This window comes from Astatotilapia calliptera, chromosome 7, assembly GCF_964374335.1.
Source record: "Astatotilapia calliptera chromosome 7, fAstCal68.1, whole genome shotgun sequence".
NCBI classification, from domain to species: Eukaryota; Metazoa; Chordata; class Actinopteri; order Cichliformes; family Cichlidae; genus Astatotilapia; species Astatotilapia calliptera.
In genome coordinates, this window is record NC_137428.1 from 23,113,862 (window position 1) to 23,128,811 (window position 14,950).

Consider the following 14,950-nt stretch of genomic DNA (forward strand, 5'->3'; position numbering starts at 1 on the left):
CACAACAACAGAAGGCAATTCACCCCCCATGTGTGAGTCAGCTATATTAAATACCAGGTTATGTTGTCATTGTTTTTTAATTTTTTTCAAATTACAATTAGGTCCATAGGTTTCTAGACAAATACATATTTTACAACCAGCCATCATTAGGCTGAAAAAACGAAATGAACCTATGAGAGAGATCATAAAATTTCTTAGGACTGACCAAATCTACAACCTTGTACATATTTTAAAATAATGAATAAACGCACGGGTCAGCTTAGGAACATCAAATAGCCTTGATGACCACAGATGACAAATGAAGTGAACTATTGCAGAAGTCTTTCTTTGTTAAAGAAAAGCCACTTCACAATCTCAAACAAACTCAAGAAAACTATTGAGGAGGGACTCACTTTCATGAATGTCAATGTAGCGGGTTTAAAACCACTGGTTACCCTCAAGAAGAAGATTCAACTTTGCCAGATAATCTATATCTTGCAAAATATTAAAAAGAGCCTGCTCAGTTTTTAAATCTGGGGAATTTAAACCTACATCAACTTGTATCAGAATGATAAGAAGTGAAAAGCATGGGGAGAAAGAAAAACAGCTCATGATCTAAATCACACCCACAGCAACTGATCCCCAACAAATAAACTGATATTATTTACAGGGACAGGAATAAATGTATTCTCAAGAGTAAGTACCCAAGGGAGGCAAAAGGAAGGGTGGTAGGACAGAGGGATGGGAATCTGCAGATTCAGAATATATAGTTATTTATACATGAAGCCAACTTCCACCAACTAAGCAAGGTGCTGCTTCACTAACATCTGCAATACACCTCTGCATGACTTACTCTAGTATTGAAAATGTTATTGACAAATTAAAGTTAGCTTCTCTTGTCATTCCCTTTTAAAAAAAATTCTTAATATTCTGTCTGCCAAAGAAGAAAGATATTAAAAGAAAACCTTTAGTTTTAATCCATCAGCTGAGTACAATAAGACCAAATTAAAAGGGATACTGCTTAATCAGTCTGCTCCTAATATTGTATGTAGTAAATCAGGATAGGATTTGAGTGTGGAAATGCAAATGGTATTAGTGTCACATACATAATTTACTAGCTGTTTATAAGATGCAGTCCTCTGGATCCTTAAACACAAAGATCTAGTTGACATTATTTTCCTTCAAAACCTCAATCATCAATTTCAAATTTAATGCATGTAAATGGAGATTGTTATTTGAGAAAGTCACATGCTTAAATGTCATTCTGAAACTATACAAACTGTTGCTTTTCTTGAATAAATAGCAACACTGGAGATGAGTTCAAGTCCTTAACATCAAAATACAAATGCACACATACACATGGTTACACACATGTCTTAATATTTACCAGCTGGCTAGTCAGACTGGCAGACAACAGAACTGCAGACACAAACTGGTGTTTGTAAATCACCACTTTGGATAAAAGGAGAGCTAAGTGACTTAAGCCAAGGGGAAACCAAAGCAGATAAATGTGATGAGAATGAGAGAGTTCAACTATCAGACTCATTACTCTAAAAATACTGTGTGCAATGAAAACAAAATCGACTAAAGTCATAAAGTGCTCTATAAACAGTAGGAAATGGAGAGAGGGTCTCTTAGCAAAGGTACAGTAATGATGATAACAATAACGGCTCTAATAGCATAATATAACAACAACAAGCCTTTCCGCTGGTGCCAGGGAGACGTTAGATCACCTCTGTGCACAAAACACTTAACCATATACACATACAAATATATATATCTGCTCATACGCAAACAAACACATCACACGGTATATACAGTCTAAAGATGTTGAAACCTACAGATTTTTAAAAATATATAAATAATAAAAAACTATTAAAAATGCCTTGAATGCAGTTCAATAAATCTCATAGAAAATCCTAGAGCTATGAGTTATATGTTCTTGCAAGATTTATATCACATTTTTAGAAGGCCCTGCAAAGCTCTTTTCCATATCTTTCAAAAATTGGAGAATGTCCCAAGAGCGTTCGGGACTTTCCTGAAACTCTAGTCTCCTTTCTTTCCATTCTGCATTAAACAAAGCATAACAGTGAATCTACAGGGGGTTCAAATGCAATCCAATTTAGTTCAGTTTTATTTACATAGCTCAACACTGTAACAATAGTCAGCTCAAGGACCTTCACATTGAAATGTTTAATGATCAGTGACTGCCAGTTTTCAAATGTATATGCTATCTTATTATAAATGCTATAAGTGCTAAATCCAGTTGTCAGATGTTAAATTTATTACTGTATTAGCTAACATTTCTAATTAATATCTTGGACAGATCATTTGTGGTCGAAGTGAACTAAACCTTTCATATATAGGTATTAAAGGTTTAGTTATTGATATTAGTACATACATCTTAAACTATCTTTTAACACTTTTTTCACATTTGTAGTACAGTAATTCACAAGTTGAGTGGTATGACCACCAACTCAAAAAATGGGGAATATATAAGCACTTATGAGTGTTTACATTAAAATGCATTCAAGGAAAGCAGCGACAAGACCCCTACAACAGAACAGCGTCAACAGATTTGACAGTGTGATGCTATGTCTGATACTGAAGTCAGACACAGCATAACAGCAGGTGGAAGTGGCTTGCAGGCCAGCACCTGACTTTAAAACTCTATAAAACAAGGTAGTGTCTTAGGCTATGTCCACAAGTAAAAGTTTTTTTTTTTTTTTAAATGGGTTTCTGCTTTCATTTTGAAAATTATCTGCATGGGACCACAATAAACACGATGCCATGACTATGGCAAAGAATATAACCCTAACCATATGGAAATATTGGTCAGTCAGAAGCCTACAATGAAGACACACAGCCCACATAGCACACAGGTCTGGCCCAGATCTGGTGTTAAGCCAGCACTGCTGGCTGACTTCTGGCATGTTAAGTGGTATGTCATTCAGATATGGGCAAGGCCTGGCGTAGATGGCACTGTTTGTATGATGGCATGCCACATCTGGCCCAATTGTGGTTTGGTTTAGCTGGCCAAGGCTCATAGAAAACAGGCCTGGCCCGGATCCGGTAATAAGCTGGCACTTCTGAATGACTGGTTTCATGGCAGGGTGTATTGTCAACCAGATATGGGCCAGGCCTGGTGTAGATGGCACTGTTTATGTGATGGCATGCCACATCTGGCCCAATTGTGGTTTGGTTTATGTGGCCCAGGCTCATAGAAAACAGGTCTGGCCCGGATCCAGCATCAATCTGGCACCTCTGACTGACTGGTGTCATGGCGGGGTGTATGTCAACCAGATGTAGGCCAGGTCTGGCAATGATGGTACTATTTATGTTCCTATTTTCCTATTTCAGTTAGAAAGGCCAAATGTCATGATACTATACTGCTATGGTAGCCAACGTTTCAAATGCAGGTTTGACAGTTTTGTGAGTGTACACTTTATCTAAAACCTAGTGAGGGTTTACTTATATTTACCACCGGGTGGCCGTAACTCAGGAGGTAGAGCGGGTCATCTAATGATTGGAAGGTTACTGGTTCGATCCGTGGGTTCCTCCAGGCTGTATGTAAAGATTGTGAATGTGTATGAAAGTAGTTAGTAAGCACTCAGTTTAGAGAAAGTGTGTGAATGGCATGTTGTATAGAGCACTATGAGTAATCTGGGAGAGTAGAAAAGCGCTATGTAAGAATCAGTCCATTCACTGTCTGAACAAAGTTTTGTCATGTTTCATTTGTGCTATCATATTCCGGCACATGTTGTTATTACATGGCTTGATTAAGGTACACAGTAGGGTGACATCTGGGGCCAGAGCTGAAACTGTTTTGGGCCAGCACAGGGCCAGCAGTGTGTCTGCAACTGGCCTTGTGCTGGCCCATGTGTGGGCCACATCTGGCAAACCAGATCTGGTCCACCAAAGGGTCGTCATTCTTTGCGGTATGTGGGCCATGTGTAAGCACATTGTGTGGGCCAGATCTGGGCCATACCAATTTTGCTATGTCGGAGACTGATGTAAAAAAAAAAAAAAAAAACTTTAACACATTAACATTGCTAGACAGCATCTTTGTTTTCCACATGTAAACTCAGAAATGGACTTTCGGCAAATCTTCCCCCTGGAAGGGGTTTACATGTGGATGTATACAAAAAGCTACTTTTATCAGAATATTCATATTGATGTGGACAAGGCTTCAAATTGTTTTGCATTTTTCTATATTTGGAAAAATTTCAGACTCGGATGACATTTTTGGTAAAAGGACTGGTACTTATATAGCACCATTTTACTCAATTCAGCACTTAAAGCATTTTCTACTTCCTCACCCATGCAATCACATATATTCATATAGTGCTTTTATCTATGTATAAGTGCTGTCTAAGATTCACAGAGTCACTCACACTTCAGTGGATGGATCCGGGTTAAGTTGGGGTTCGGTATCTTACCCAAGAATACTTCAGCATGTGGAGTGGAGGAGTCAGGGGTGTATTGACCCTCCAAATTGGTAGATGAGCCACTGCAGCCACAGCCTCACCAAGAGAACTTTTGAAAAAATATATTTAATTACTCACACCGCCTTGTTCTACACTAGTTTGTCTTAGCTTCCTTCCAAAAAGCCCATCCATCCATGTGTATATCCAATTTCTTCACCAGTTATCCGGTTTAGAGTTACTAGGTTACTGGAGCTTCTTCCATCTGTCATGAGGCAAAAGATGTGGTACACAGTGGCCTGATTGCCATTCTGTCACAGGGCCAACACAAACAGACTACCATTCACACTCACATCCATACCTACGACCATTTCAGAATCACCAGTTAACCTAAAATGCATGTTATTGTACTATGAGTATAAACTAGAGTACCCAAAGACATACAGAAATACAGGCAGACACAACATTATGAAGACTCCACAAAGAAGACCCCAGCTGGTCAGCGGATTCAAACCCAGGATCCGTTTCCTGATGCTAACCCCTGCAGCTACTGCACCATCATATCATTGTTTTTTTTATTTTATTTTAAGTCTGCACATTGGAAGCAGAAGTCAGCATCTGTGAGGCATTTGTGACAACAGAGAGAAAGAGAAACAGAGAGAAACTAGTATGCCTTTCCAAGCACCATCCCAGGGTTTACTGGAATGCTGGTGAGAGCCTGGTGTGTGAGGTAATGTCCTGTCACCCATACCTACTGAAGCTCACCGTCCCATTGGTCCAAGGCTAATAATATGTAACTTCCATAGCCTACTGAGAGTGGGGCTGTAAAAGTTAGTAAGTGGTGCAATGATGCAGTGATTGGGTGGTAGGGAGCATAGACCACAAACTAATGTATATGGATTGTTGAGCATACAATGCCAGCAAGTTGAAAACAGATGGGCCTGAGGAGAATGTCCCTCAGTTATAGACCCCTCTGTATAATAAAACTGTGCTAAAACCCTGCATATTAACAGCTTGAAAATGTTATGCGGGGGTCATCAGTGCCATAAAAAAAATCACCATCTTCAATGAGGTTTCCACATGCTGGAACCACAATAATAACTGAAGCTGGAAAAGTAAAAGGGAGGGAAAAAATGCCACCCCAGAGGTTTCTTTTTAATGATACCGCACGCTTATGTCACTGGCACCCTGCCTGATGAGGACTGTGTGGTTTGTGGGGCATGTTGGTGAAAGACACCGTGCCAGATTGGCCTTCCTGAACTGGTGAAAGCAACAGCTCAGCTACTGTATGAACTTCTGTTTTTGTGGGTATTCTATGTGTGTGTGTGTGTGTGTGTGTGTGTGTGTGTGTGTGTGTGTGTGTGTGTGTGTGTGTGTGTGTGTTTTAGCTAGTGTAGCGGTAGGTGTAAGTTTGCCAGTGTATTTGTTTGCATGTATATGAAGAGGAAGGAATATGTAAACATGTATGTATGCGCTGCAGTAGCCTGTATACAGTATGCATGTATCCTCCACTTAAGTGCACAAACACATGCTGCATGCTTTTTTTGGGAGGACAGAACGGGGCCAGTTATTGTTTCCTGGTTTTACTAGACAGAATTAAGTTCTTTTACAGTGCCTCCTTCTCCCTCTTGCTTCCCTCTAAAGCATTTACGCAAAGATGAATGTGGTAGGGGTTATTTAATCCAAACCTCGTCCACATATGTTTGTTTTACATCTTTCTCAAGATGGGTGAACTTTGTATATAAGCAGCTTCTTGCAACATGAGATGTAAAATGTTATCCCTTCTGGTGCTTATGTATAATTAAGATTAGTGTTCTCAAGAGGTTCCTGGGAGTTGCATCAGAGATTACCTGGGCAGCAGCACTCTCTGAAGAAATCACCTGGTTTGCCTTTTTTTAAGCTGAAAGTCGAAATGCACCTACACAAACACAAAGTTATTTGCACACATGTACACGAAGACAGGGAAGCTGTACACATGAATGGAGGCACACTTGGGTACACACACACACACACACACACACACACACACACGCACAGACAAAGGTCAGTTGCTAGGGCCAATTCTCAGCTCCATTTCCCCTAGAGCAAGTAGAGCTGGCTCACCATATTCCACAGTGTGGTAGCGGGGGAACATTATGTTCTGCTCCACAAAGAGAGCAGTAGTACATTTAAGGCCCCTATGGACCTGCCCTATAATTCTGATATGGAGTCGGCACTATGTGTGCGTGTGTATGTGGTGTGTGTGTGTGTGTGTGTTTGCCGAGGTGTTTCTGTCTTGTCTCTGAATCATTTACATAAGCTTGAAGTTATGTCATTGTACAGGTATACTATATTTGATGTCTACAAATGTTGCATTAGGTTCACAATATGACAACACACACACACACACACACACACACACAACTATTCAACCTGGCTAAAAAGTTAATAGCAACAATAATGATAATAATGACATTTTTATGTTTTATTTTGCCATTAATGTTAACTTCATGCACTTTCTAGTGGTATTTTGATTGGATTGAACTATTCTTTTGAGGACATTTTAATGTGGGAATGGCCAGTAAGAGTGGTGTTGGACCATTTTCAGCTTTCAAAAGAATTGTTTTTATTCGTTTATGTATTTTCTTTTGAATGCAGTATGACTTTTGGCTGAGTTAATTTCCAGATTATTTTACCCCCATTTATAACCTTAAACCCCATCTGTCATTTGTCATTTGAGTTTCTGCCACCTTACATTATTTCATCTGTAATTTAGGCAATTATCTTCATATATCATTTCCTTCATTTTTAATGTAACCACTCTTTCATTCAAATCCAAAAAGCCTCTACAATAGTACATAACTAAACAGGGTAGTGCAAGAATTCAAAGACTTTATCACCGAAAACAAAACGTGTATCAGTCAGATAAATATCACATTTGCATTGTATAAGGAGGAGCACAGGCCACTAAACTGCTGTATTTTATTCAAACTGGTAGATTGTGTTAATGACTCTTTGCACCATTCATTTTCGTGTTGAAGAATTACTCCTAGTGGTTCCATGTTGGAGCGTCATTCATCTTTCTCTTTGGTTTTGCACTGGTGTATGAAGATGATTATGATACAGCAAAAGTATACAATATATCTGTATACACCTCCTAAACACAAAAACACACACACACACACCGTCTCTCTCTTAGACCAGTGCACAGCATTTGAGAATCGTGCAGATATGCGATATCTTTCTCTTTCTGCTCAAGTGCCGTCTTGTGCTGTTGCTGCTTCCTTGCATCCATAAAGATACCAATCACTGTTGCCCGCCTTGCTCTCTCTCCCACAGAATCAACACAGTCTTTAGACATCAAACAGACCTGATACACAAAGCCAATACAGCAGTTGTTTACTAGATCTGAAGGAAATGATGTGCTATCTACTTCCCCTACCCCCAACAGCAACAAATACCCATAAACACACAGAGTTCATTACACTTTAGGATTGTCCTGAATAAGAGGCATGCACTACAGTTTGGGATTTGGGTTTATCAAGTTAACTTAACTAAAAAAAACAACTTAAGATTTAACCCTGGGTTTTCTGTATTACAGAGGCGGCTCGCTTCTTACCAGATTGGCTAGCCATGGTAATTTATGCAGACCAACCCCGCTCCATAGTTGCTTATGTTTGAGTTTAGAGACGTATTCTCAGGAGCGTAGGGTCACCAGATCCATCAGATCTCAGTGCAAGAATACAAAGAGGGTCTGAAGATTGTTGTTCTTTGTCGTTCCTGATGAGCATCAGTAAGACATGTTGTTTTTAGACAGCAAATAATTACCTGAAATGGAGCACCTTATTTATAATTATTTTTTTATAGAGAGTTTATAATTTTCTGTCTTTCATATTTATACTTTGAGTAACTTTAACAAATCAGTCTCTCCATTTGAGATTAATTAAGGATACTGATTCTAAAAGCCTTGATAAACAATCCTAGAACATTAATTTTATTATACAGCATAACTAGAATTCATTAGTAAAAATACAGGTATAACAGTGTATTTTATATTTATACTGTTATACTTGTGAACATAATTTGATTGCAGGCTCAGACTATTTCTGAACCCTGTTTATTTATTTAAGTTATTTACTTGCTCTTATTTACTCAGGTATTACACCACTGGTATAAGACCTGAATAACAACTGTAATCTGAGTGATTTGCCCATCTCTTTACAGTACAGTTGTGATATTGACAAGTCTGTCAGCTTGCATTGTCGTTATTTTTTCTGTCTTTCTTTCTTAGCTTCACACAGCCTGGGCTATACTTATATTTTGCCACTTTTCTGGTGTTACTAACAAAAACACTTAAACTGAATGCTTTTCATGTTAAACTGCAACATTGCGTTTTTCCTATTATGCACACTCACGGTGCTAATTTGTCCGCAGCAGCTGTCTTGCTTTTAGCTTTTATGTGTTTGATCTCTTGATACTTTTTTTTCTCCTTTGTAAAACCAGCCACTCTGCTCACTTTAGACATATCCATGTTTCTGATTGATTATATATTGCCTGTGCCATCCATTTCATTTGAACACACACTCAAGTTGACCACCTTTCACCACTCTTGTTATGTCCTCGGTATGCTGAATTAATTGACAAAGAATTGAAATGAATTTTCAAAGACTTATTTGACCATTAAAAAGGCATGACCTTGCATTACTTTATACAACAAAACCTTAATGAATGCAGCTAGCACAGGATTACTTGCACAGTGTTTTTGGAAAGAACAGTGGAGACGGATGACGCATAAGACAACTGGTGAAGTCACCCCATGTGTGTTTATACACCACTACTGTATTTAATCATTAGCGATTATTAAACTCTGTCTCTTGATTTGCCTTTTCTCCTGTCTCTCTCTGTTCTTATTACTTTCCCCTCACTGCCAAGTGTCCACAGGAGATGGCTCTCCATCCCTGCACCTGGTTCTGCTGAAAGTTTCTTCCTGTTAAAAGCGAGGTTTTCCTTCCCACTCTCACCAAGTGTTTGCTTATACAGGGTTGTGTTGTTGGTCAATGTTGGGGTTTCTCTTTAATATTATAGGGTCTTTACTTTACAATTTTCCAATACAAAGTGCCGTAATGCAACTGTTGTTGTGAATTGGTGCTATATAAATCAAATTGAATTCCACTGAATTGAGATGTTTAGATGTCTCGTTGTGTCCCTGGACTCTGTAGTGCTTTTCTTTGCATACTCCTTTTTAACTTAACCTCTTTCTGGGCCTCAGTTTGCAACTTTTCTCACTTTCACACATAGACACACACACACACAGACCAGTACACCAAGAGGCATGGTACATATTATGGGATAAATGCTAGTGGTTAACCAGACACTAACTCCAGCAGAGAAGTTATTTTGGCTTTGTGTCATGGTAATGGCATTGTCTCCGGAGTGTGGTTGACTGAGATCAAAATGTTATCCTAAATAGAAGGTCCGCAACAGGAAGGGAAGGCTGCTGTTGTATCTCTATTTGTGATCAGGTCGTGCATAAGAATCTTTCTACTTATTTGAGAGAAACCCAACTTCAGTGTGGTGTACAACGAAGTGTACAAAGATTGGATGAATGAAAAAGAGAGTAAGTGTTTAGTGGCCACTGTAGCTTATATTATTATTCACGGTCAATGAATGCTCTTCGTACTTGTTTCTTAAAAAGACATGTATACTTTAGTGACTTCAAAAAGCAAGAAAAATAAAAATAAATTAGAAAAAAAACAATTTTAAGCTCTTACAACTAGACATGAGTAGCAACAAGCACATTTACAAACCCAGTTCCAAAAAAAGTTGGGACGCTGTATGAAATATAAATGCAATGATTTGCAAATCTCTTAAAACCATATTTTATTTACAATAGAAGACAGAAAACATAGCAAATGTTTAAACTGAGAAGTTTTACCACTTTATTAGAAAATGTTAGCTAAATTTGTTGGCAGCAACACATTTCAAAAAACTTAAGACAGGGTGTTGTTTACCACTATGTAGCACCCCCGCTCCTTTTAACAACACTCTGTAAACATCTGGGGACTGAGAAGACCAGCTGCTGGACTCAGAGAGGAATGTTGTCCTGTTGTTATCTGATATTGGATTCTAGTTGCTCAAAAGTCTTGGGTCATTTTTTGAGGTGGGGGCTTCTCCCATGATTCAATTCCAGCCAGAGACAGAAATCGTCTTTAGTACTACTTACTTTTTCAGTTTTTGTTCCCCTGTCCCAATTTATGTTTTTCAGACATTACAAGAGAGCCAGGTGATGTCACATTCAAACTGAGCAAATATTTTTCATGAAATTGTAAAATGACTCTGTTTAAATGCTAAATATGTCCTATTATGAATAAAATATGGGTTTACGAGATTAGCAAATCACTGTTTTTATTTGCATCTGTGTAAGCGAGGTAACTTTAGCCATTTCTACTAGTTGGAATAGTTTAAATCCTCTTAACTTTCACTGGAATTTATTTTTAAAGGGCATTAAAGTTTCCTTTCAGGCACAGTATTGAACCCAGATACACTGTGACTCACCTCCATATGTGTCAGTTTACAGTGTAATAGTAGATTCAGATAAAGCAAACAATGACTGGCCTAACATCTTCTCTTGTTTTTCTGTCTCTCAAGAGAAAGGAAAACAAATTGACACAGTTTCCAGCACTTCGAAAACCTTTTTGATCATGCCCTTAAAGTCCAGATTTGAAAATTGTTATGTGCACATTTGCAATTTGCAAACTTGTGCTTAAAGCAAAGAAATTCTTTAGTAAAACTGACCCAGCCTTCATCTTGATGATTACAACTGGTGACTATAGTTGGCTCCGTGACCCAGTGATCAAACAGCAGTGTTCACTGGAATAGCCTATAAGCTTTTAATGAAAACAAGACATATCACACCAGGAACACTATCAGTAACATGCTATTATTGGTCCACACCGTCAGGGCTGCAGACATTAACATCCTGGTATGTCCAAAACTGAACATTTTGGCTGAAAGAACCTGCACTGTAGCACGTGTTATGGTCTACCATGTAACAGCAAAAAGAAGTTTTCTTGACCACACAAACACAATTGTGGCTCACCACTTGCCTTGCTCAGCAGATCTGACTCCCTGTAACATCACTCTGTTCTACAAAATGAAGGCTCATTGCCTTTCAGAAATAATTACAACGTAATGGGAGTGCTAGAACTACTACAGGAAGGAGTCAACCTTTAGTGTAATGGTAAAATTGAATTCATAGAACTGATTTGCAATTGTTTAACTTTTCACATTGATCACCATCATCTTAAAGCTACCTGGAACTTGGCAGAACTACCACAACTGTTTTTTGACTAAAAAGGCTTTCCAAGGCACTCAGGAAAGTTCGAAACTAGAAGATAAGGAATTAGATCCAGATGCCTGAAGAATGACTAATGCACTCTATGATAAATTGTTGTTTGCCATTAAGGACAATTACGAGCAAAAACAGCAATTAAAATACCAAATGGCTGGACACTGGCGAAAGTTCCTTCGAAATAGGTAAAATCTTCAAAGTCAGTGTTTTGCAACTGGTGACTGCGTTGCATTACGTGTTGTTCTAACATGGTCACATTTAAACTGTATGAACAAAGACAGACCTACTGCCTGGTCTTCATCTTCACAACCAGTCTTTACATGCTTCATCTGAGGCATGAGCCTCCAGTGCAGTCAGCAATGCCACACACACGTTCAATTGCACAGCTGTTTAGGAGAACAGCCTGGAGAGGATTTTAACTCAGTTATTGGAAGCCAAGATATGTTATCTTTCTTTTTTGTTCAACCCCTATTTGCAATCATATATTTTAACTGTTACTGCACTTATGCTTAAAGCCAGAAGAACACAGAATAATCAGTTTCATTTAAAGTTAAAATACAATTTGAGAAAATTTTGATGTGTTGAAAAGTTGAAAAATAAATCAATTTACATAAACACTGGTGATTTGAATATATATGATTTTCAGCTCATTGTATAAATAAGACTATGTGAGGGAGAGATGGACAGAGCAGAGACAGACAGCGACAAGATCGTTGTGTTTTGTTAACCTGTGTTTGCATATTTTCCACACATGCATAGGCGCTTGCATTTCAGTGGCCTTATAATGAGGTGATGTCATCACATATAACCCTTGGGGAACAGTTTGTTCTTCACAGTAGAAGTGTTTTTTGAATGAACAATGTGTCCTTCACAGTAGAAATCCTTCCTCTATGGTTATATGGACATGTTCCACTGGTGTCTCGTTTCCCTCAGAAAGTAAAACAGCTGCAATGTTGTTGGTTGGAACAAACTCGTTTTTTTTGTTTTGTTTTGTTTTTTAATACTCAAACAGAGGTTGTGCAATACAAATATCAAATGCATTAACTGTCAGTTAAGTGATGGTTAATCTCCTATCCCTGTTTGAGCAAGGCACCTTAACACAGCTGTTCAGGAAAAACTAGTTCATTGGCTTTGTAAAAATGCATCATCAGCAGTAGGAACAAGCTCTACCAACAACACACACTTCCAGCATTATACACCTCAGAAGAGACAGCACAGTTTGTGTAGAGGTGTAAAGTCTTTCAGGACAAAGCAAAGTGTAAAGTATATTTATCACTATAGCATTTAACAATAAAGTGATGTCACCAGTGCAACTTACCTACTAGCTGAATGTTTTTTGTGAGAAAATGACAGAATAATTACCTCAAAAAATAAAATATGGCTTAAAAAAAGAGAGAACATACATCAACAACATGTCTTATCTTTCATCATCCATATTATGGGAAGGGGATTAAGTAGGATTGAGGCTAATGCATTTGTGTGTGTCCGAAGCTTTGTGTGTGTGTGCTTGTATCACTTATGTTGTGAGGACACATGTCTGTATGCACACACTGTAAGGACCGACCTCCGTTTAGGGGGGACAAGCCCCCATAAAGTAAATCATTCTATTTAGGTAGTCAGCCCCTTTCCTGCCTCTAAAGAAACACATCAAGGCAGCAAGCAGCCTTAAGTAAAGCTTTGTATGCTTCTTCTATAAGCATTACTCCAGTGAGAGCAGAAAACCTGTACATGCAATTTGGGAGACATCTAATTAAAAGTCCCGATATTACCAATTAGCTGCCAAAAAAAGCTATTTCGCTTTTTTTTTTTTTTTTTTTTTTAAGTGTTGCAGAGTCTTCTGCACTGTGTGAATTTAACAGTGTGAATAAGGAAGCAACAGTCATAAGAATCATAGATTCAAAGACCTCTTTTTTATGATTGATTGCATGATACAATATTTATAATCTTAATATATTTAAAATATATGTTAACCTCTGGTGTGACAAATTAAGTTAAGCAATTTTGTTAAATGATGGTAACTTTAACTGGTATTGGTAGGAGAAGACAGGTCTGGCCTTACCTTAGTCACAGCGGGATATCCAGCAGCAACTTCACCAGAACAATAGGGCTTTTCTTCATGGGAAACTTCAATAGAGGAAGCCCACTGGTCCAGGAAACCACTGGGGGTATAGAGGCCACAGTCTCTCACACCTGTCTCTCGCTCAAAATCCTCGCATACCCCATCACCGTCATAGTAGTAGCACATGCTTGGCTCCTCTGCATTTGAAAACACAACACACTTCAAATAAGTTATCTGTACGATAAAAATAACTTCTTAAACAGAAGGACTGAGTGCATCAAAGATATCAGCGTGGTTCATCTTAAACATATCTCTCACCGCCACCCATCTCTCTTGTTGAGCATGTCCTCATTTGGAATGAGTAGAGAAAGGAGATCAGATAAAGGCAAGAGATGAATGTAAGGGATAAAAGGAGTAAGAATCAAATTATAAGGCGTATATAGATGTATAAGGGCAGAAGGGGCAAAAAATATTAAGAAAGAATAAAAGAGAAAGAGAGCAAAACAGACAAGCACAGAAAGCGGAGGGGGTGGAGTGGGGTAAGGTCAATGGGTAGAGTAAGATACAGCAGTATTTTTTCCAGACATCCCACCCGGAGTTTGGGGCTGGAACTGAAAACTTATGGAGTGGAGGAGAGGGGAACTGAGCAGGGAGGTTTGCCTGGGCCTCACTGGTCTCAAGTCTCAGCTAAAGCAGCATCAGCCGGTGGGGTTCCAGTTGGGGGGAAAGGCGGCACTCTGTGCCAAGTTGGCCAGGGCCTTCTCCTCGAAATTCCACCCATCTACAGCACAGCCAAAAGCTCAAGTCAGTTCTGTGCTCTGGCAATGGTAAAACGAGGGGCTACTGAGGGGGCATATAGAATAAGTCTCCTGCCACTCACTCAGCAGCAACAGAGGCGAGGAAGAAGGGGAGCAGTAAGACTGAGACAAGAGGAAGTTCAAACAGTGATTGTGAATGGTAGAGGAATAATAGGTAGAATGTGAGCTAAAGAGACAAGGAATAGAATGAAAAAAAGGTCAGAAGGGGTGTGCTTTAGTATTAGAGTTTGATAGAAATTAAACTTAGTTAGATTAAATTAAAAAAAGATTGTGACTGGGTGCCTTTGAGAATTTTTTAAATTATTATTCTGATTGTGGGCACAAACAGACAAAGAAAAGA

General features: G+C 38.7%; 1 protein-coding gene across 2 annotated transcripts in view; it reads right to left on the reverse strand.

Annotated features, from left to right (window-relative positions):
• The window catches only part of pappaa (pregnancy-associated plasma protein A, pappalysin 1a), a 106,241-nt gene that overhangs the window by 45,401 nt on the left and 45,890 nt on the right, over positions 1 to 14,950 (reverse strand). For both annotated transcript variants that reach the window (XM_080304252.1, XM_026173684.2), the window contains exon 10: positions 13,793 to 13,989. In XM_080304252.1, coding sequence (XP_080160378.1) covers positions 13,793 to 13,989 — 197 coding nt within the window. The remainder of the gene's footprint in view (positions 1 to 13,792; positions 13,990 to 14,950) is intronic.